Consider the following 24,029-nt stretch of genomic DNA (forward strand, 5'->3'; position numbering starts at 1 on the left):
TGTACCCACAGCTCAATTCTAATAAAGAGAGATAGTAATTTTCTACTTTTTGGAAATGGTTAATGTGGAGTTGTTCCTCCCCACACACCGTTTAACTGTGTAAACTTTCAGGGCATGTATTGGGTCTTTGATTTCTGGACCCCCATTCTATGCACAGGTAGATGCCCCATAGCCTGTGAAACACATTTTGCGTTTCCCGCAAGTTAAGTGCCCCAGTTTTAGAGTTCAGTATGCCTGGACCAAATTCCAGTTTCGCTACTCCGAAATTAAGTAATCTGCCTTAAGGAGCTAGGCCTGGAGTTTACTCACTTGCTAATTATTATTGGTCAATTATTGTGGTTTTTGTATGTATATAGGATAATGCCTTGAGACAATCGTGTCAAAGATCTTTGGTTACAGTTTTACATACTTTATGTATCATTGAATCCACACAACCCCCCAAGGTAGGTGTATTTTACAGATTAATACATCTAAGATGCTAATGGACAAGTAATCACCAAGCCATTATTCCTTTTATATATGAACAATCAGGTAAAGTTTTAAAAAAATTGCCCATAGTAACTATCAGGTGGTGTTAGGTGAACTTTTTCAGGACGCTAAATAAAAATTTTATGAAATATTATTTTCTCCTTTGAATCTAAAGTGACTAATAGCGTAGCACTGCATTCCTTCCTTCTCTTGGTTCTCAAACCACATATCGCACAGTAAATGTAATCTGCAAACGCCCTGTCAGATAGGTGACCCATCTTCTAACACAGGAAAACCGGCGCGCTTTGGGAGGCCGCCGCAGCCGCCCGCTAGCCCGCAGCCCCTACCTCCGGGCCGCCCCCGAAGTCCGCACTGAGAAGGACCCGCTCGCACGGCGGCGGTGACGAGTTCCGGGAGCCGAGAGCCCCCACGCTTTCCACCCGCGCATACTCCGTCTGTCTCTGACGCGGCCCGAGCGGCCGCGCGGCCCTGGACCTCCGCGGGCACCCGGCCCTCAGAGCCCTCTCAGGCCTCTGCACTCTCCGGCCCCGCGGATTCGCGGCCACGCGCAACCCGCCCTCAGGCGCTCAGAAGCAGGCCACCCGGTCTGGGCCCTGCCTACGGGGGCCGGGCTAGCGCCGGCTCACACGGCGCGCGAAGTCGGCCCACCAGCGGCCACCAACCCGCAGGCCGCGCGCTGCCGTCCGCCAATCCCAGCTGACGCGCGTCGGCAGGCCGGCTTCTGTCCCGGAAGCTCCGGGGGCGGGGCTCGGCCCGCCACGCCGGAAGACTTACGGCCTTCCAATAGGTGGCTGCGGTCCGCGCCGGGCGCCCATTGGCCGCGGGGGCTTCGGAGGGCGGGGCCGCAGGGAGCGGTGCGCGTCGGCCCCGGGCGCCTGGTAGCGTCTTGGTCCGCGGAGCACCCGGAGGAGCGGTGAGTGGCGGAGGCGAGGTGGGGGCTGAGGGGCGGCGGGGCGTCCTCCCTTTGCTGTCCCGGCCAGAGTCTCGGGAAGGCGGGCTGCGTCCGCGGGGACGCCCTGGAGGGACCGGGGTCTGCACCCGCTCTGCCCGCTTCGCGGCGCTCGGGCGCCGGCAGGCACCTCCTCCTGTGTTAGATGCGGGGCGGCGGCGAGCGCCCCAGGGCCGGGGGAGGCTCTCTGAGGGCGCCCCTGCGGCGGACAGCGCTCCCGCGCCCCCGGCGGTGCAGGGACGACGAAAGGTGCGCGCCTTCACGCCAGGTGTCGGCGGAGACACTAAGAGGCAGTGTTTTCCGAGTGCTCACTGTGTTCCAAATTCGGTACTAAAAATATTAACTCGGAATTCCTCAATAAATTAATGCTGCTGCTGTCCCCAAATTGCAATTAGGAAAGATTACCTGACATTTTTTAGGTTCGAGAGCCTAGACAAAATACAGCAAATTCAACATGATGTCACATTTTTTAATGTAGAGACTCTTCCAGCCTGTGATCAGCTTCCAGTGTTGTACAAAATAGCCCTTTAATCTCTGAAGGCAGAGGTCGTGGGTTGGAATTCTGGCTGCATCACTTATTGGCTGTGTGATCTTGGGCAAGAGACAATCTCCGTATTGATACTTTAACTTTCTGTAAAATATAGATAATAGTAGGATAGGCTCTTAAGGTTATTTATGAGGACTAAATGAAAGAATACAATTTAAAGTGGCCAGAAAGACTGATCATGTAGTAAATGATCAATAAATGTTAGTCATTTTTTTTTTTAAATAAAAGAGTATTAGGAGCTTGAATATTACTTGGACTCAAAGCTGTGACATTGTTAGAATTTAATATTAAGTTTTGTACAAGTCTCATTGATGTTGTAAACTGTGTCCTAAAATAAGCCAAGTGAAAGTCGCTCAGTCCTGTACGAGTCTTTGGGACCGCATGGACTATACAGTCCACGGAATTCTCCAGGGCAGAATACTGGAGTGAGAAGCCTTTCCTTTCTCCAGGGGATCTTCCCAACCCAGGATCAAACCAGGTCTCCTGCATTGCAGGCGGATTCTTTACCTGCTGAGCCACAAGGGAAGCCCAAAAATACTGGAGTGGGTAGGCTGTCCCTTCTCCAGTGGATCTTCCTGACTCAGGAATCAAACCCGGGCCTCCTGCACTGCAGGTGGATTCTTTACCAAATGAGCTATGAAAGTGAAAAGTGAAAGTCCCTCAGTCATGTCCAGCTTTTTGCAACCATGGAATTATCCAGGCCAGAATACTGGAGTGGGTAGCCTTTCCTTTCTACAGGGCATCTTCCCAACCCAGGGATCGAACCCAGGTCTTCCACACTGCAGGCGGATTCTTTACCAGCTGAGCCACAAGGGAAGCCCCTAAAATAAGCCAAAAGGAACAATGAATCAGAGGTGTATCCATCACATTGCAGGAGGCTTCCTTCCCTGTTGCAGTCTTATTATAACCAGTCTCAAAAACAAGAAACTGCTGTACTTGACTAATTGGAAAAGCTAAATTACTAATTCAGAATTGATCAGAAGTTAAGCATATGCTGAAATTTTTATGTTAGGTAGAAAAATATAATTTACAAGGCCTTGGTTTGTACAACTTGGGGGGAATTTATGGAATGTTAAATTTAAGCTGTTCACGTAAATGAAACCCACATCAATCAGGTAATGGAAGGTAAAGCAATTCTGATATGAACTTCTTTAATAAGTCAATTCTGACTTAATCATACTACATAAGTACAAACAGATTTTTATGGCATTTACTTTTTATTAAAGGTTAAAATGTTTATTATATTCCATATATAATTGAAACCTATGGCCATTTCACTGACATTTGACAAAAATTGAAATTGTATTGGTCAAAGACTGATGCTGATAGATGGCCTCAAGAAAATGTTTAACTTGTGAAGGTTGCCCACTCTACGATGGGAGCACTGTCTACACTAGTCACCACGTAAATATGGAAAACGTGAACAAGAAGATTGGTAGCTCAAATGGTAAAGACTGACTGAAATGAAGGAGACCTGGGTTGGATCCCTGGGTCTGGAAGACCCCCTGGAGTAGGAAATGGCAACTCATACTCCAGTATTCTTGCCTGGAGAATTCCATTGACAGAGGAGCCTGGTAGGCTACAGTCCATGGGGTCACAAGAGTCAGATACAACAGCAGCTAACAGAAGGAAAAAATACAGACAGACACTACTTAGCACTTGGCTGAAGCTGAAACTCAATACTTTGGCCACCTGATATGAAGAACTGACTCATTTGAAAAGACCCTGATGCTGGGAAAGATTGAAGGCAGGAGGAGAAGGGGACGACAGAGGATGAGATGGTTGGATGGCATCACCCACTTGATGGACGTGAGTTTGCACAAGCTCTGGGAGTTGGTGATGGGCAGGGAGGCATGGTGTGCTGTAGTCCATGAGGTAACAAAGAGTCGGACACGACTGAGCAACTGAGCTGAACTGGTTATAAAACTTTCAAGAGTATATAACCTTTTATATGGAGCTGTTAGATTCTGGTACAGTTGTGGTTTCTGTTTTCTCTGATGTATAACAGGTGGAGTTTGAGTTTATTATAAGGTCAAGTAAGGTTAGTAAGAGGGAATTCAGAATGGTATTCAAAACATTTCCTGACATTCTCCACAGGCAGAGATTGGAATAGGGCATATTATGGGTTTTCTTTTCAATTAATGTGAATGTCCTCTTATGTTAGGAAAGCCTCAAGACCTTGATAAGCCCAGTGTTGTTCCCCCACCCCACCTTGGTCCATGAGAGATGCTCTGTTTTGCCTGTCCACACACAAATATCAGTTTAGAAAGTAACTGTTACTCCCTTTTGGACTTAATCTTGATGAAGGAAATCCATGCAAGAGTTAACTGCCTGGGTAAATACTTCATGAGACTAGAAGAGAGATTTCCAAATTTATACTAAAACTTTCTTTTCTTCCTTTTCTACCTCCTACTCGGCCACACCTAAAGAGGCCCATTAACAGGAGTTTTTCACATTAAGGGGGAGCTGATGTAGTCTTAAGGGGGTATCCTGGAGAGACGAGTAGAAATTAGACAGTGGGCTTGGAAACTGACCCATAAGCCACATTAAGGAATGTGAACTTTATATTATCCAGTAGGAGTGAACAATAACTAACGTAAACACCGTAAAAATTCAGATTCTCATCTTTATAGGTAGTTTTTTTATTGCTTACTTTTTGTGTGCTAGATTTGCATAAATACAGTATGATTTATGCTAACAGTAGCTTTCCACTTCACCTTTGATTTCTATCAAAGAGTTTTGAAAATACATTTATCTGCCAGACACAGAAATCTGGTAGGTGACCCTTGGATTTAAAGAATATTGTTTAATCAGCATGATCCCAGTAATAGATAAGTTAAATTTCCTTTGTAAGTCCTCTCAAGAACTTGTGTTTGTTTATAACATATGCTTTAATAAGGTCATCGTACCGGCTGTCAAGTTGGCAGTCTCTTGAGTGGAAAGAGGATCTATTCCTTACTCACAGACTTTTTGAATGAGCTCATCCACTTTTAGTCTTTGGTTAGGATCTATAATTATTAAATATTTTGCACATTTTCATAGATCCTAAGTTTTATATTATTGAATTTTCTGTTTATACTTTTCCATGTTTCTGAAGGGATGTGCTGTGCTTAGTCGCTCAGTCGTGTCCGACTCTTTGAGACCCCGTGGACTGTAGCCCGCCAGGCTTCTCTGCCCATGGGGCTTCTTCAGGCAAGAATACTGGAGTGGGTAGCCTTTCCCTTCTCCAGGGGATCTTCCCAACCCAGGGATTGAACCCAAGTCTCCCACATTGCAGGTGGATTCTTTACCCACTGAGCCACCACGGAAGCCCTCTGAAGGTATATGCCACTCCAAAATAGGCCACTTCAAAAAAAAGGTTACTTTGAGCTGAAGGCAATTAAGAAGCAGCAAAGACAGAAAAAACTATTTTTCCTTCCACTATCTGCCTAAAAGTAGGACATAAATTTCCTTTTGTGAAGGTCCGACTTCTCTCCTGTACCAGGAGAATAACTGCTATCATTGGAGACAGAAATTTGGGACTGAGATGGTCTACACAGTCAAACTTTACTAAAATAGCCTTTATCTTTTATTATTCTTCCTCATATATTTATTTTTGCCATAATTTACCACCCCTAGAAACTCAAACCTCCTTTCCCTTGTCTTGTCATTTTTCCACAGTTTATCACCCTTTTTTAAAATGGTGTATAAACTCCACATGTAATTGCTTCTCTTTGCACATAGAAATTAAATATTGACATCAAGTACATTTTGTTTGCATGTTTTTCTGTTTATCTTTTGTCAGTTTAATTTGCAGATCTCGGGATAGATCATCAGAGAATAGAGGAGAAGCTTTTTTTCCTTTCCTGAACTTCTGTATCATTTTCATGTTTTATCATGTTTAACGGCTTTTATGCTCTGGTTTGTGCTGTTTAAATGTTGCCTATAGCACTGATTTATTTTTGTCACTTTAGTTTTCAGATTAATGGTTGTCACTCCTGACTGCATAACAGAATGATCAGTGAGGCTTTTTAAAGGACCTAGTTTTCTGGGGCCTGTTCCAGAACAGACCCACTGAATCAGACTGTCTGGCTGTGGTCCATGAAATCTAATATCCAAAATCAGTGTCACAGAAAACCAGAGGCAGGCACACATTAAAGCAGTAAAGGCAAATCTTACTCAGTGACTATTGCAATAGTGGGAAAGAAACCTTGGGATGGAACTAGGCTTCATTCTGAATACAACAAGGGCAAATGGGGGTGGATAGCCAGGGAGCAAGGCGGGTGTCAGTGAATGAAAAATTACTAAGGGGTGTTGCCCTAAGGCAACTTGACAGGGTTCTTGCTAAAGGCAGGCTGGGGTGATAAGATTGAAGGTGGGATAAGGAGGTTCGAGGGTAGGGGATTTCATTAAACTGACCCAGCAGGACTCTTGCGGACACTGGACTATGGGGTCCAAGGACAAGCCCAGGAGCTGGCTGTGTGCTGCCCAGTCGTGTCTGACTCTTTGCAACCCTGCGTACTGTAGTCGCCAGGCTTCTCAGTCCATGGGATTCTCCAGTCAAGAAAACTGGAGGGGTTGCCATGCCCTCCTCCAGGTGATCTTCCTGACCCAGGGATCAAACCTGCATCTCTTATATCTCCTGCATTGCAGGTGGATTCTTTACTGCTGAGCCACCAGCTTCCTAAGGGCTAGGCCTCGTCACAAAGAGGACTCAGAAGAGCCTGACCAAGGAGAGAGTCTTTGTCAACATCAACAACTACTGCAAATTATAGCAAGGTAATTCTGATGTGTGCACCTGTGGTGAGAACTGCATCCTTATTCCCACAGAGGTGTGAGCCTTGATATTTCATTTAGGTCTTTTCTTGATCTCCTTTCTAGCAGCAACTTTGTGATTTGTAAATGGATAGCTTTCTCCAAAGCCTTTTCTTCCTTAGCCTTTTACTGGAGAGTACCATGGCACCAGAAGGAGAGAAGTTAAGAACAAATAATTCATGTTCTGAAGCAAATACACTTCAATAAATATTAAAGGCCTGCTGTGTTTCAGACAGTGTTCTAGTTGGTGGGGATATAGTAGTTAAAAAGCAGACATGGGACCACCCCTCTTATTAGTAAGGGACATGGTAGTCAAAGAGTAGAGTATAGTGTGTGGGTGTTCAGTCGTGTCTGATTCTTTGTGACCCCATGGTCACATGCCAGGCTCCTCTGTCCATGGGATTTCCCAGGCAAGAATACTAGAGTGGGTTGCACTTCCTTCTCCAGGGGATCTTCCCGACACAGGGATCGAACTCAGGTCTCTTGTGTCTCCTGCATTGGCAGGTGGATTCTTTACCACTGAGCCACCTGGGAAACCCAGAATATAGTATATCAGTAAATAAACAAGTTAGTTTCACATAGTGATACACTATGCAGAAAATAAAAGAAGGGTATTATAGTGATTTGGGGAATGTTGTGTCAAGGACAGGAGGTTTAAACTGAAATTGTTACTACAGGCTGTTACTAGTCATGCTCAGGTTTGGGATCTAGTAATCCAGGCAGAGAAGTAATGGAGAGTACAAAGGCCCAGAGTCAGCAACGAGCTGGACTTACCTAAGGGACAGGAAGAAAGAGGGGAGCATTGTAGGCAGTGGTGTGTGGTGAACCTCCTGATATCTATGGGGGTGATTCTAAGGCTGTTAATCTTGAGCAGCTGGCTCAATTGTCATTTTAATAGTAAAATTGTTAAGACAAGTAAGACTGAGGCAAGTTGAAGGAAGCCTAGAGAATCAAGAGATGCCGATTAGGCATGAAGCTGTAAATAGGCTTTTGGAGCTGGGACTTTGCATCTGTGTGTGTGTGTGTCTGTCTGTCTGTCTGTCTGTCTTTCCCCCTCCCTTCCTCTTCTTTCCGCTTGGTCCTTTGTACACGGCGGCCTCAGGGTAACCGCGTTCCTTGTGTGCTGCTTGTTGACCAGAGGCTGCTGAGTGATCATCCTCAGAGACACCCAGATACTGTGTGGCCTTCTCTAACCTAGCTGCGGAAGCCATGCAGCGTCACAGACTCATCAGAGAATCTGCAGCAATGTTCTAAAACGATTACGTTATAGAATCCCTCATACTATTTTCTTTCAAGTTTAGTTATCATTTCCCTTTCAAAGTATTGCTGAACGATAGCTTATCTTTGCAACTATTAATCATAAAATGCATTCCTCTTTATATAGTTAAATTATTGCCTTATAACTATAAACCACTTATTTATGCTGTGCTGGTAGCTCAGAGGTCTTCATATCACCTCTTGTGTTACACAGATACCTCACTGAATCGTGTGACACTTAATCAAGTAAAATATTGAAGTCAGTAAAATTCTTGAGGCTTTTGAAATTCTTTAGAGGTCTCTAGGCCTATCTCCACCCCCACCCACCCACCCCCCCACCAGCCCTATCCTTAAAGGATATAAGAGATTTCCAATTGTGGTTGTCATTTATTTGCTAGAATGAGTGCTATATCTGTTGGATGGTAAAATGAAAATTTTCAATTGCTAAAACTCTAAGGACTTTTAAAAGAGTTTATGCCTTGTGTGTTATTTTTGTATTTTGGAAAGAACAGTTGTTTTTTTTTTTTAAGTTTTTAATTTATTCCTTTTGGTTCAATTCTATTAGAAAGGGAAATAGGATTGTATCTTCTTTATATGAGGCTTTTAATAACACAAGATCTGTGATTCTTGTCCCTTTGTGTTCCACATCCTGGAAGCTTTGAGGAAAGAGCCATGCACAAGGATTCTGATTACTGACTTGGGGTGGGGTCCAGGTGTAGGTATCTCTACAGCTCCCGGAGGGTTTTTTTTTTTTTTTAATTTATTTTTGTTAGTTGGAGGCTAATTACTTTACAGTATTGTAGTGGTTTTTGTCATACATTGACATGAATCAGCCATGGATTTACATGTATTCCCCATCCCAATCCCCCCTCCCACCTCCCTCTCCACCCGATTCCTCTGGGTCTTCCCAGTGCACCAGGCCCGAGCATGACATCAGATTTGAGACCTCTCCCCCTCATCTGCTGGATCTAACTCTGGTATTTGTTGATGATAATCTTAGTCTCTGTAACAGGAAAAACAAATGGAAGCCCTGCCTGATGTGGCTGTTTTGGCGACTCGACTTAAAAACACTCTTATCCAGTACCACAACCTTGAAGATGAAAAGTGGCGAGTTGCTAAGAAGACGGTAAATTAATAAAATTATTTGTGTTTGGGATGTATCTTCTGATGAACTGCTGGGTGACTTTCAAAATGGTATGGAAAAATATGGACTACACTTCAGATGAATGTGCAGGGTAGATGAATGTGTCAGCACAACTGGTGGTTTAAGAGCTCACAGAGGAGGAACAGCAGTCCCACACCACGTGATTAGTTCTTCAGATAAAGGACACAAGAAGAGACTCATGGCAACAAAACTAAAGAGCAGCCTCTCAGGTCAATAAATAAAACATGTCATCATTAATTGAAGAAAGTATAGTAATTGATAGTTTGAAATCATTTCAGATATTTTAACAAGCCTGCGAGGAAGGTCCATTAATGTTCTTTTTTTCACCAGTATGACTTACCCAAACCGTCACATAGTTGGGTGTTGACAGAGCCAACCCTAGAAACCAGGACTCTTCCAGTTAAGTGCTTTAGTTATTCTGATATTCAGAATTTCTTAAGAGATGATCTGGAAAAAAATGTCGGGACTGATTCAGAGTAGTACTGTCATAATAGATGTGAACTGCTTGATTTTAAAAAGATACATGAGCAAATTCAGAATTAAATATTTAAGATTCCTATTATCTTAGACTAAATTCTTCAATAATGGTAAATAGATGAGATTGTAATTATGCAAATAATGGCCAATGAGAGTGCCATCACCAGATCTTAGTGTTTGGGTGTCTTGTCTTTAAGCTACTGAAAAACCTTTTTCTAAAGGTCTGTAATTTAAGTAAGATGTGTAGTACTTTAGGATACAGAAAAAATTCAGACATGGATTATTTGATGGTATGAGTGACTTGTACGTATTTCTTTGAATGTTTACTTATGTTTTATTTTCATGCAAAAGCTAATGCTGTAGACGTTATGAAATTGTCAGTTTTATATCTGGGTTGCCACCTATGTAATTATCACTATACACTGTTTTTATTTTTATAGAAAGATGTAACAATTTGGAGGAAACCTTCAGAAGAATTTAATGGATATCTGTAAGTAATTCTTGTAGTTTTACATAGCTCTTAAGATACTGTTAAACTTCAAATGTATATACACATATACTCATGATCACTAAATGATCATTGCCAGTAAAGTTTGGTTTTTTCTTTTAAGATTTTAAACTTTCTGAGAAGAAAATCATGTTATGCATTCAAAGCTTTTAAAATGTCTGTGTCCCTGGTGAATAGAGTTGGTGGTTTTGGGAATCATTAATGATGGTATAGCTGATAAAATCTTAATTTCTTACTGTGGTATATAAGATACTTCTAATATTCCTTCTGCATTTATTCAGTACTGTAGCATATTTTGCTCTAAGAATTTTCTTGAAGAAATCATTGGAAATTAATAATTATTTAAGTACTTGTCTCTTCTGTCACATTACTTAAAAAATTAAAAATTATAAACAACCTGAATAATCAATAGTTGAGGAATGATTTAATTATAAAATGTGCTATTTTACAATCTTTAGAAACCATATTTTCAGATATTATTTAAAAACATAAAAAATGCTAAATGAAAACTGAATAAAGCAGAGTACTAAACTGTAGCACAGTCATAAGTTGACTTTAACTATATTTTTATATTAAAATGTTTTTATTTAACACAAAAATATGTACCTCTAGATGGCAGTTTTATGTGTGATTTTTGTTTATTTATATTTTGCATATAGTAGAGTATGAATTATGTCTTTAACCAGTAAAAAAAAATGCTGTTTTTTAAAGCCAGTGCAAATCGGTGCCTTGTGTAATTGGAGTGGGATATTCATATTCTGGGGGCTTGGCACTTTTTAAAATGAAACTATTGACCACACTTTCTATATACAGAATGTTTTGAAGTGTATTACCAAAGATAGCATTTCAAGGAAGGTAAGTTGTACAGTATTTCTGAGAAGGACAGGGACACTAGAGTTGGATTAAACATTGTTAAGCAAGTGTGGACATTAATTCTTTAGATCAGTAATTTGCAGTGGGGGCTGAAAAAGTTTAAAAGTGCCTGGGGGCACTGTGCTCAGTGATACAAAACCTCACAGAAGAGCTAATACCTGTGCTGAGTCAGAAAGAACAGACAGGTGTTTATTATGGAATGAGGACAGATTCTTATTCCAGGCAGAGAGAACTGCACTTACCACATTAACACAGATGGCTTCCAGGTAGATGGGAAACACTAAGAGAGTGTGTTTACAGAATTTAGGCTCCCCTGGTGTCTCAGACAGTAAAGAATCTGCCTGCAAAGCAGGAGACTTGGGTGTGATCCCTGGGTCAGGAAGATCCCCTGGAGAAGAGAATGGCAATCCACTCCTGTATTCTTGACTGGAGAACTCCATGGACAGAGGAGCCTGGTGGGCTGCAGTCCACGGGTCATAAAGAGTCGAACACAACTGGGCGACTTGACTTTTTTTTACAGAAGTTCAAGTTGTGTTTATATAGTTGGAACATAAAGAATGGGAGTGAGGAGAGCACGTCTGAACGACTTTTGGATTCAAAACCAAGAAGTTCGGTTTTGTATTTATCCTCTGCTCAACCCAACCCTCCCAGGTTCTCAGAGGATTTTGCATTTATTATGGTAACAGTTATGACAGACAGAAATTAGCATGGGAAGTTTAGAGAAGAACTTGTATCCTGGGAGACCATGGCTGGCTTCTTAAAGTGTCCCTATGATTGTGTACAAAGTTTTGTGACAATGGGTGAATTCCTGGGAAGAGATCTGTGGCTTTTTTCAGATTCTTAAGAGTTATATGATCAGAAGAGCTAGAAACTGACGCAGTATTGAGTTGGACACAGAGTTCCCAATGAAGGATACAGCAGAGGAGCTGAAAAGGACAAATGAACTTGAAAGAGATGTGATGGTGATGGTGGTGTAACGATGACAGTGGTGATGATAACTAATATCTGTGGAAACCCACATGTTGTTCTGTGCACTTAATGTTTAGAAAGTCATCTTCATAAAACATGGTTCTGACTGTTGGAATGAGGTTAAGAGAAAAAGAAGTGTTGAAGTTGAATCTCAGATTTCTAATTTGGGTGCCTGAATTAAATTGTATTACCCACCCCTACCCTCTACCCTCATCCCAAGTTAGAGAGCCTAGGCAGAAGAGCAGATTTAGGACGGGGGATAATATAAGTTTGAGCTTGAGATATTTGCAAACTGATTTCATGCAAAGATGGGCTCCACAAAGGACAGAAATGGTATGGACCCAACAGAAGCAGAAGATAGTAAGAAGAGGTGGCAAGAATGTAGAGAAGAACTGTACAAAAAAGATCTTCATGACCCAGATAATCACCATGGTGTGATCACTCACCTAGACCCAGACATCCTGGAATGTGAACTCAAGTGGGCCTTAGGAAGAAGCATCACTACGAACAAAGCTAGTGGAGGTGATGGAATTCCAGTTGAGCTATTTCAAATCCTGAAAGATGATGCTGTGAAAGTGCTGCACTCAATATGCCAGCAAATTTGGGAAACTCAGCAGTGGCCGCAGGACTGGAAAAGGTCAGTTTTCATTTCAGTCCCAAAGAAATGCAATCCCGAAGAATGCTCAAACTACTGCACAATTGCACTCATCTCACACACTAGTAATGTAATGCTTAAAATTCTCCAAGCCAGGCTTCAGCAATATGTGAACCGTGAGCTTCCAGATGTTCAAGCTGGTTTTAGAAAAGGCAGAGGAACCAGAGATTAAATTGCCAGCATCTGCTGGATCATCAAAAAAGCAAGAGAGTTCCAGAGAAACGTCTATTTCTGCTTTATTGACTATGCCAAAGCCTTTGGCATATTGTGTGGATCACAATAAGCTGTGGAAAATTCTGAAAGAGATGGGAATACCAGACCACCTGACCTGCCTCTTGAGAAACCTGTATGGAGGTCAGGAAGCAACAGTTAGAACTGGACATGGGACAACAGACTGGGTCCAAATAGGAAAAGGAGTACGTCAAGGCTGTATATTGTCACCCTGCTTATTTAACTTATATGCAGAGTACATCATGAGAAACACTGGGCTGGATGAAGCACAAGCTGGAATCAAGATTGCCGGGGGAAATATCAATAACCTCAGATATGCAGATGACACCACCCTTATGGCAGAAAGTGAAGAAGAACTAAAGAGCCTCTTGATGAAAGTGAAAGAGGAGAGTGAAAAAGCTGGCTTAAAGCTGAACATTCAGAAAACTAAGATCATGGCATCTGGTCCCATCACTTCATGGCAAATAGATGGGGAAACAGTGGAAACAGTGTCAGACTTTATTTTGGGGGGCTCCAAAATCACTGCAGATGATGATTGCAGCCATGAAATTAAAAGATGCTTACTCCTTGGAAGGAAAGTTGTGACCAACCTAGACAGCATATTAAAAAGCAGAGACATTACATTGTCCACAGAGGTCCATCTAGTCAAGGCTATGGTTTTTCCAGTGGTCATGTATGGATGTGAGAGTTGGACTGTGAAGAAAACTGAGCGCTGAAGAATTGATGCTTTTGAACTGTGGTGTTGGGGAACACTCTTGAGAGACCCTTGGACTTCGAGGAGATCCAACCAGTCCATCCTAAAGGAGATCAGTCCTGGGTGTTCGTTGGAAGGACTGATGTTGAAGCTGAAACTCCAATACTTCGGCCACCTGATGAGAAGAGCTGACTCATTGGAAAAGACCCTGATTCTGGGAGGGGTTGGGGGCAGGAGGAGAAGGGGACGACAGAGGATGAGATGGCTGGATGGCATCACCGACTCGATGGACATGAGTTTGAGTAAACTCCGGGAGTTGGTGATGGACAGGGAGGCCTGGCGTGCTGCGGTCCATGGGGTCGCAAAGCGTCGGACCTGACCAAGCGACTGCACTGAACTGAACCGTGTGTCTTCTATAATAAGGACGTGCTGTGCTGTGCTAAGTCACTCAGTCGGGTCCAACTCTTTGCAACCTTATGGACTGTAGCCCACCAGTCTCCTCAGTCCGTGGGATTCTCCTGGCAAGAACACTGGAATGGGTTGCTGTGCCCTGCCCTAGGGGATCTTCCCGACCCAGGGATCAAACCTTGATCTCTAAAGTCTCCTGCATTGGGTGACAGGCTCTTTACCACTAGTACTGCCTGTTATGGGCTTTGCTGATGGCTCAGATGGTAAGGAATCTGTCTGCAGTGCAGGAGACCCAGGTTCAATCCCTGGGTTGGGAAGATCCCCTGGAGAAGGAAATGGCAATCCACTCCAGTATTCTTGCCTGGATAATCCCGTGGACAGAGGAGCCTCGCAGCCTACAGTCCTTAGGGTCACAAAGAGTCGGACACCGCTGAGCAACTAAGAAGCAGCATCTAAATATATATGTGTTACATTTATATTCTTCCAGTCTGTGACTAGTTTTTAAAGAAATTACTTATTTTGTCATTTGTGGTATGCAAGTTTTAATCATCTTGTTATTTATGTTTTATGTATTCAAATAATCTTCCTGTATCCTGAGGTTACAAAGATCGTAACTTACATAATTTTCTCAAAGTTTAAAAATTTTACCTTTTATATAGTGGTATTTAGTCTATCTGGAATTGTCTTGACTGATGTGAAGCAAGAATTCAGACTTCTTTTCTCTGTTAGGATAACTGAATCCATACACCATCTATGAAATAGTACATCTCTTTCCTACTGATATGGAATGCCACCTTTGAAATACGTTAAGTTCTGCTATTATTCATGAGTCAATCCTGGGTGTTCTATTCCTGAATGACCTATTTTTCTATTCCTAATAAAAAGTTTTTGAAAGTCAGGCTAAAACATGCATATGCTAGTACCATGTTAGAGCATATCTGAGAAAAGAACCGCCTTGAACGTCATGGAGCATTACGGTGTTCTGCAGGCTGTTCTTGGCTGCTCCATAACATGAAGGTACTTAGTGTGTTTATGATAATGCAGAAGATAGCCGTCAGGTCTCCTGTTAGATCTGAGGGCCTTTTAGAGTACATTCTGATGAAATAATTGATAGAACCTAATTTATCAGACAAGTTGTAAGGATTTACTCTTTTCAAAAAATCTTCACTAAAGTTTGCTTTTTTTGACGTGAACTCTGAGCTATGAGAGCATGCTGAAATGTTTCATCCCAGTAGCATCTGACTGTGATATTTTTTCTCCAGTTTCAAAGCCCAAGGTGTGATAGACGATGTTGTCAACAGTGTAATAGACCACATACGCCCAGGCCCCTGTCGCTTGGATTGGGACAGCTTAATGACCTCTTTGGATATTTTGGAGCACTTTGAAGAGGTATTTGTTTTGAAACGTTACTTCGGATTGTGTGTGTGTGTGTCGTGTGTGAGACTGTGCGCCGAGTGCTCAAGTGCATGTGAATGTGTATACACACTTGTATTCACTATTATATTCATTGCTTTGAGACTAAGTAGTCATGGCAAAGATCTCTTAACGAGTGTTAGTCAGAACTGAGTTTGTTTTTGAAATAGCTTTATCCTTTCTGCTTAAGAAAATTATGTCTTTAATTGTAGAACTTTGAGGTTCTGAAATCTAAAATTCTGAAAATACCACCATCACATTCAGTTTCCTAGATAATAGTATGCAGGTTTTCCATTAATATTAAGCCAGAATCAAAGATAAAAATGGCACCTTTGGTATTAAAGAATTATGTAACCAGAGTGGCTTTTTCTGTTTTATTAATTCATTTCTTGCCATGTTTATTTTAATCAAAGTATTTGTGGATTTTATCTTACACATCTACAGTCTACACTGCCTGCTTCCACTTATCATATAGGATATGAGGTGACTGTTTTGAAAGAGAGATTTGGATTCCGGGTAACTTACCTCTGTACTTTGATTGTATACCCTGCACATGTTCATATAGAACAGTGAGATCTAGAATAGACTGCTAAATCTGCCAGAGTCACTGTAAGGAATGTTGTTAGTAATCATTATAACACATTTTAAGTGAGTGTTAATGTTTCACTACAGGTTAACTTACGTGAGTCTGTGTCTGTGTTTCCTGTAGAACTCACAGCTGTTTCCTATTCTTTCAGAATTGCTGTGTGATGCGTTACACAACTGCAGGTCAGCTTTGGAATATAATCTCCCCAAGAGAGTTTGTTGACTTCTCCTATACTGTGGGCTATAAAGAAGGGCTTTTATCCTGTGGTAAATGTCTCAAAACCTCTTACTTTCTCTCAGTTTGTTTTAACTTTTGAGTTTTCTAGGCTGGATATTTCTTTCTACACAAGATATATTTTCAACTGTCATGGTTGTTTTATAATCAGTAAGCTTGGTTTGCAAATGCTAAACCTTAGGGATGAAAGCAATGATACCAAGAAGGGTTTGCAGTCTTTCTGATGAGTGTTTGTTCCCCATTACATAGTATCCTTCATGTCACAGCTAACGAATATGGGTCACATGACTACCTCTAAGAAATGGGTCTCGTCAGTGGATTTCCTTCTAAGTTGCTCTCAAGAAATAGCTTCTTGGTCATATACTCTAAAAAAATATGCTCGGCATGTGCTAGAATATTTTTCCTTCCTTGATCTGTGTAGTCGTTTTCTTTTCAAAATTAAAAATACTGTTAGAAGGCTCATGCTTTTGAAAATATATCTGCAGGTAAATTAATGTTTTGTATGTACAGTGTATATTTGAGTTGGCAGTTTTAGGTACCCATCTCCCTGTTTGCTCTTAGTCATCAGAGCCGGGTTGCTCCCGGCCTGTGGAGCAAGGGCGGCACCACAGGTTTGATTCTTGGTACCTGGGCCCCACCACGGCAGGGAGGCTCGTGTTCTCCAGGGAGTTACCAAGATGACATGCCCTTTATTCTGAAGGGGTTAGAACTTTCCCTAGTACACATCTACCAGGCTCTGTCAGAATTCTACTTGGTAATTATCTTTTTCATTCTTCCACAATCACTCTTGGGGCTTAATTTTTATCTATATAGACAAGAATGTTTAAATAAGCAATCTGATAATACTTTTAATGAGAGTTTTAGATTAATATCAGTCATTGCTATTAATAATGGTATTATTATTTTTTTTTAATTGCCTTGTAGGGATAAGTCTTGACTGGAGTGAAAAGAGATCTGAATTTGTTCGTGGATATAACCATCCCTGTGGTTGGTTTTGTGTTCCTCTTAAAGAGAGTCCAAGCCGGAGTCTTTTGACAGGCTATATTCAGACGGATCTGCGTGGAATGATTCCCCAGTCTGCAGTAGATACAGCTATGGCAAGCACTTTAATCAACTTCTATGGTGATTTACAAAGAGCCCTAAAAAAGGCATAATATGTTTTAACTTAGAGTAGTAGTATATTCCCTGAATCAACTCCATCTCTTAGTTGCATGGCTCATAAAAAAATCATCCTTCCCTCTCTTCTGCATAGCCTGTAGAAAGTTTTGAGATATTTTTGGTTTATTTTATTCAGCAAGTAAATAGCTGGCTAGAGTGAGCATTTCTCAGTTTTCCTAAACAATTATTTGCACATTGTTTGGAATGGCAGTGTGTCTAGGAATGGAGAGGATGACAGAAATTCGCCAAGAAGTAGATGCAGGTCTTTGACATAAACCCTCAAGAAATTGAATAGTGCCTCAGTAGGAATATTCTGGCTGCTTAGAAATTAGAGAAAGCCAAGCTTCTTGCTGGTAGGCTAAAATCACCTGTTTCAGAGCTTTATAAACATTCTATAAAAGTTTTAACTTTGGGGGAAGTTAAATATTAATGTTTTACTCTATGTATGCTCTATGAGTTTAACAATATCTTGGACTAAAGAAAAATTACTTTTCTCTATACTTCCTAAAGATGAACTTCACTATTGAACTACTTTAAATATTGAAAATATCAGAAATAAGAATAGGTATTCTAATACAATGCAATTCAGTTTTGATACCTAGACAACAGTATTTTGTAGATATCTTTAAAAATATATTTGTATCTTTAGGTGCTTTTATTTTGGGAGTCTTAAAAGCCTTTATGCATGAATAAGACAGTGTAAAAAACTGCCAGATGTGTGCTGGGATAGCACAGTGATTGAGCAATATTCTGCGTTGTGTGAAATGGGTGGTGCTATCCAGTACTAAACAATAGAGAATCATCTTTTTAGAAAGTTAGATTTGACGAATGTTTTGTACCTGTTTGAGTTTTAAATGTGTCACTCAACTCATAAATTACTCACTGTGTCATACACATTCACAATTGTGATGTAATTTCAGTCTGGAACTATAACAAATGCATTCATGGATTTATACGAATGCCTGGATAGTCATTTTATAGCTGGAATGGACTGTAATGCATCCCTTGATTCTGTGGCTGCGTTAAATGAACATTCCTGAATGATTTTAACATTCCACATGCTCTTTGGCATTTGCACTGTCTACCTGGTTTACATATAAGTTGAGTACTTGAGGTAACTCAGTGTATCTGTGCAAATTTTTATATTTATATTTCTGTATACGCACACATCTTGAAATCCATTTCAATATTCAGTGTGAGTTATTTATGTGTTGTTATCATTGTTCCCACTGTTTCATTTTCTCTTCTTTCTTTTTGGGTTAATGTGGGATAAAGTGAGCTCTGAAAATAATATTTACTGGATAGACCTCAAAGTGGGCCCCCCTGATGGCTCAGATGGTCAAGAATCTGCCTGAAATGCAGGACACCTGGCTTCAATCCCAGGGTCCCCTGGAGAAGGAAATGGCAACCCACTCCAGTACTCTTGCCTGGAGAATCCCATGGACAGAGGAGTCTGGTGGGCTATAGTCCATGGGGTTGCAAAGAGTGATATGACTGAACGACACTTTCACTTTAGACCAGGAGAAGCACAAAAACATATTATGGTTCAACTGCATGAAGGCGTGATCTGTATTTTACTTTCCTGTGTTTTCCTGACTGTTAAATAAAGCATAACTCATAGTTCTTCAGACCCATTTGAAAATAGAAAAAGTAGAGCTGATTTATTTTTACTTTTTTGCTATTGGAGATAATGTTCAAAACAAAAGGTGGCAGTACCATTATATCCATAGTGAATAATCTCACAAATTTTAGATTAAAAATAATTTGTTTCAAGGTCTGATAGAAGCAATGCAAAAAATGATCTTACATTCTTAATGTGAAATTTATTAATCACCAATGTTTTTCCAGATTGACTACCCAAATTTTTGAGTTGTTGAATTCCTCTGCTACTTCTTTTTCTTGCAATAAGGAAAGAGAACTGAGCAGTTTAACTTTCAGCTTCCCTTAGAAATTGTTAAATGTTAATTTTGACTTAATCTATTGTCTTTTATTTGGTTTTAATAGTGTAGAGTAGGGGGTTCCTTATACTCCAGTGTTCTGTCTAGCATGGCAAAATACCAGCAGGTGTCCAATTATGGGGTGCCCAGATTGGGTAAGGTTGCAGCAGATGTATATTACTATGAGGGCTATCATTGCCTAAGCTGGGGACTGCTGAAGGCAAATAAGCTGTCCACTCACAGCTTCTCTGTGTTCTCTTGGTTTTTATAACTTATACCTGCAACTAGTGATTCCATAATCCACTCTTGAATGAGGATCCTTGCAGGTAACAGAACCCTCATGGAAAAATTTATTCAAATGTTGAGCCATCTGATGGACTGAAGGATCATATTTGAATTACGTGCAATTTACATACAGCTTCTGGAGGGCACTTCTAGACGTGTAGCTATTACCACAGTCCAGTTTTAGAACATTTCTGTCATTCAAAAGATCTCTTTTACCTGTTTGTTGAATCATATATAAACAGAGTTTAGCATAGTTGTTAGTATACAGATGATGATGAAAAAGAGCAGGTTTTGTTTGGTCTTGTACTCAAGAGTAGAGGTGTATTTGATTCCAAGCTCAAGAGCCTTGTGATAATAAGTTACATATGTCAAATACCATAATGATATGAAATTTAACAGTGTGGGTTGGGATTAATATTAACACATGTAATAGAATCTGCTGTTTCTGTAGCAGTGCCATAGAATAGAGAAATAATGTGAGCCATAATTGTAGATATAATTTACATTTTTCTAGCAGCTACATGAAAAAATTAAAAGAATCAGTGGAAGTTAATTTTAATAGTATAGTTCATTTCACTCAGCATATCCAAAATATTGTAATTTCAACATGTAATCATTATAGAAGTCTTTTAAGATAGCTTACATTCTTTTGTACTAATTTTTTGGTTTCTGGTGTGTATTTTACTAATTTGGGCTAACCACATGTCAAGTTAATTTTAATAACTTAATACACAGTTCTGTATTAATCTACATATTAATTTGTCTTTCTATAAGACATAGTATTTTCTATAAGACGTAGTAGAGAATTTCCTAGAATCACTCTCTTAAGTACAAAATCTTTTGTGGTCTCTGAAGCCTTCAGTGCTTGCTAAAAGTGAACTTCTTAACATTAGAAATAAATCAGTTAGAAATAAATATTAATTGTCAATAAAATGAAAATGATAGCCCAAAATATTTCCCTTTAAAGATAACAAACTTTTCATAGGGCTGTTGATGAAATGAAAGAATATAATCTGCCTTGTAGTAATGTGGTTGACTATTTTCTCTAGCTTATAGCTAGTTTATATTAGAAACATGTGTATGTAGGAGATATTTGGCATAGTACTGTTTTCAGTACATGATACCTATTTTTTTAAGGAAGTTAGTTTCATACAAGAAGATAATTTATCATAAGTGATACTTTGCATGAAATGTTAGTTTGTATTGTTAATCTTTGGTTAATCATTGAAGTTTAACAGAATACTCAGCAATAATAATTATGAGAATTTATGTTCTGCAGTTATGTGTAATATAAACTGCTAGCTGCTAAAGACAGATTGTTCATGTTAAAATTCTCTTCATTTTGTTGTTCACTGAGGTTGGATGTATTTGAAACTGTAAATTTCTATATGTAAAACTATATATCACAATAAAAAGAGGCCTTTCTTTTCTCTCCTCCTCTCTTTTTCCTTCCTAACTGAAGGACATTTTATCAACACTCAGGTTGAATTAAATTAATATCTCAAGCTAAAAACTCTGTAACTGAGGTTGCCTCTGGAGAAGACAGGAAGCATTGCACTGTGCAGACTCCTAACGTCTGTCGAGCTTTTACGTGTGAGTGACCCCCTTTGATGTAGACAAACGCTTTACCTGTTTACTTTTAAGAACACGCTGCATCATTTGAATCAGTTGTTAAAATCCAGTTTCTTTTAATTAAGTGGATACTGTGGACATCACAACCCTATGCATAAATTAACAGAATCCAGGGAAGCTAGGAGACTTGACCTAGACCCTGTGTTATATAATTACTTATCCAGTCTGTCTCCCATACCTTTCTTCTTCAACTTTCAGAAGGAGGGGATGGTAGGATCGGAGCTTAGAAGAGACATTAGATTAATCCCAGAGCACAGGAAATTGAAATAATATATTTATTGTTTTGTTTCCAAAGATTTTACATGTATGGTTAAATAAAAATTCATTCCTTAGAATTCAATAAAAGCTGTATACCATATATAGATTTTATTTTTAAGAAGTTTGTATTTCTTTTATGAGCCAATATGTAAAACTGGAACTGTTGTTAAATGTAAAACTGGAACCTTTGTTAAACTAATAAGAGCATGTATTAATATAATTTATTAAATTTCTATGAAATATATCAATAAAATTTCTACACACTCTTATACTGATTGTTGATACTTAGTTGCTTTAACCTTATTTGAATTTAAAGTATGTAATTTAGCTTCTTGAATTCTTACAAAAGAAAATTACCAGCTGGAAAATTAAGATTAATAATGCACATGCTAACCCTGCCAATGTCATATAATATTAGTCACAATGCTGCTGAATTTTGATTTGCTGTTATATAGCAAAGGTGATGATATATTCTGCTGTTACTGCAGTAACATATAGGTAAGGCTTATTGTACACATTTTTAAATAATTGTATTAACTTGATTAGCAGTTGTGATGATTTCATTTGGAGTTGAAAAAAGCTGGAAGTGACTACAGAGGAACTACTGATCTATATTGTAAGAAAGTAGTTACGAATGCTGTGAGAAATATGCAATAGAAAATGTGACTATTAAGTGGTTTAAACAAAGAGTCAGGAATTCCTTGGCAGTCTAGCAGTGGTTAGACTGTACTGTCCTTTCTGAGGGTGCAGGTTTAATCCCTGGTTGAGGAACTGAAAGCCACTTAGTTGTGTCGACTCTGCGACCTCATGGACTGTACAGTCCGTGGAATTCTCCAGGCCAGAATACTGGAGTGCATAGTCTTTCCCTTCTCCAGGGGATCTTCCCAACCCAGGAATTGAACCCAGGTCTCCCATATTGCAGGTGGATTCTTCACCAGCTGAGCCACAAGGGAAGCCCAAGAATACTGGAGTGGGTAGCCTATCCCTTCTGCAGCAGATCTTCCCAACCCAGGAATCAAATTGTCTCCTACATTGCATGTAGATTTTTTACCAACTGAGCCATCAGGGAAGCCCAAGATCCAGTAAGACACAAGTCATGGCCAAAAAAAAAAAAAATACCGAATAGGGAGTTGTTTTCCTCATTTAAGTCTGGATATGGGTAATCATTAGTGTTTATCATCAGCTCAAGGATGTCAGGGCCAGTGTTTCTGCAGTTTGCATCTTTCCCTCAGATATGATGAAGTGACCAACTAGCCCTGGACATTACACGTGGATCAGGTAAGGAAGGAACGGGGAAGGCGTGGCACTGGTCATGTGGCTCTTATCAGGAAAGCAAATGCTCTTCCAGAGCCTCCAGTAGCTTTTCTTTGTAGTGGTCTGGGTCACGTGACTACCCCTCGCTGGGTAGGCGAGGATTTCCAGTCTCTTGGAGGGAGTGTTGGTAATGACTCTGGCCAGTCATAGCATCTCCATGGGCCACCTCTGGAAATTGTATCAAGTTCCTTTGAACGTCGATGGGAAAGTGATAGACACACAAAGTAGAAATGAAAATTCCCAAGTGGGCATTCAGTCTGTCATGAAACATTCACTGGCCACCTTCCATATGGCAGATGCTACACAGCATCCTTATCAGGTAATGAGGTGATGGAGCTTCCTCAGTAGGTTGCTGTTAATGGTTTATGTCACATGGAATCCAATGTGAATGACCTTTGTTTATATTACATCGTTTCCACTTCTTGGAGCAAAGGGTCCCCCATGGATGACGACTTCCATACCAGGAGACAGAAAATTGCTGGAAAACATGAACTGCAAACCTGTCCTTGGAGATGGAGGGTGGTCCATGTCACTAGTCTTATCAGCTGGACAGGTGATTAGTGGAGTGTAGTATTCTGCCGAAAGAAAATATGGAAGAAGCGTAGTGTACAAACACCACATGGGCTTTTTACTCATTATTTGGATGGCATTTTCTTTACCAGAAAGCTTTACCTTCCTACTTAGGTTTTGCTTTAGTCACATACCTTAAGTACAAGCAGCTGATTTTTTATTAAAGGAAGTAGTCCAGAGATTGTGCAAAACAGGTTGAAATAAAAAAGATATTTCTAAAAAAAAAAAAAAAGATATTTCTTATTGTCAAAAATGGGCTTGCAGATGGTTTTTTTCTCTAGCATTTCCCTTAATTAAGAAGTCATTGTTTAGGTGAGAATTTTGGACCTAGTAGTAGTTGGTAGCAAGCTGCAATTCTGAGAGGGTACCTCACTGAAATATTACGCCTTCCCCTCAAATATTTTACACAAATGTTTGCTAACTGATTGGATGGCCAAGCTCAAGAAAAACTTTCAGATCTTTTTACAACTCTTGTTGCCAACAATCAGTGTCTTAAGAGTGAAAATAAAGTATTTTCCCTTTCATTCTCAGGTCCTGTAGGTTTGAAAGAATCATCATGAAGGGACCACTGCGTCTCATTTGGCCTGACAATTCGACATTAGGATTATTTCCTAAGGATAGATTTC

The 24,029-nt window shown here is 40.2% G+C and overlaps 1 protein-coding gene across 1 annotated transcript; it reads left to right on the forward strand.

Moving 5' to 3' along the window:
• The first annotated feature begins 1,252 nt into the window (after positions 1-1,252).
• STARD4 (StAR related lipid transfer domain containing 4) lies at positions 1,253-21,788 on the forward strand. The gene is made up of 7 exons (XM_043464486.1): positions 1,253-1,402; positions 6,618-6,743; positions 9,049-9,162; positions 10,119-10,168; positions 15,279-15,405; positions 16,167-16,281; positions 17,174-21,788. Exons 3-7 carry the CDS (start codon positions 9,058-9,060, stop codon positions 17,401-17,403), a joined length of 627 nt encoding a protein of 208 aa, XP_043320421.1. The 5' UTR covers positions 1,253-1,402; positions 6,618-6,743; positions 9,049-9,057; the 3' UTR covers positions 17,404-21,788.
• Positions 21,789-24,029: the final 2,241 nt, after the last annotated feature.

The sequence above is a fragment of the Cervus canadensis genome, chromosome 4 (assembly GCF_019320065.1).
Source record: "Cervus canadensis isolate Bull #8, Minnesota chromosome 4, ASM1932006v1, whole genome shotgun sequence".
NCBI classification, from domain to species: Eukaryota; Metazoa; Chordata; class Mammalia; order Artiodactyla; family Cervidae; genus Cervus; species Cervus canadensis.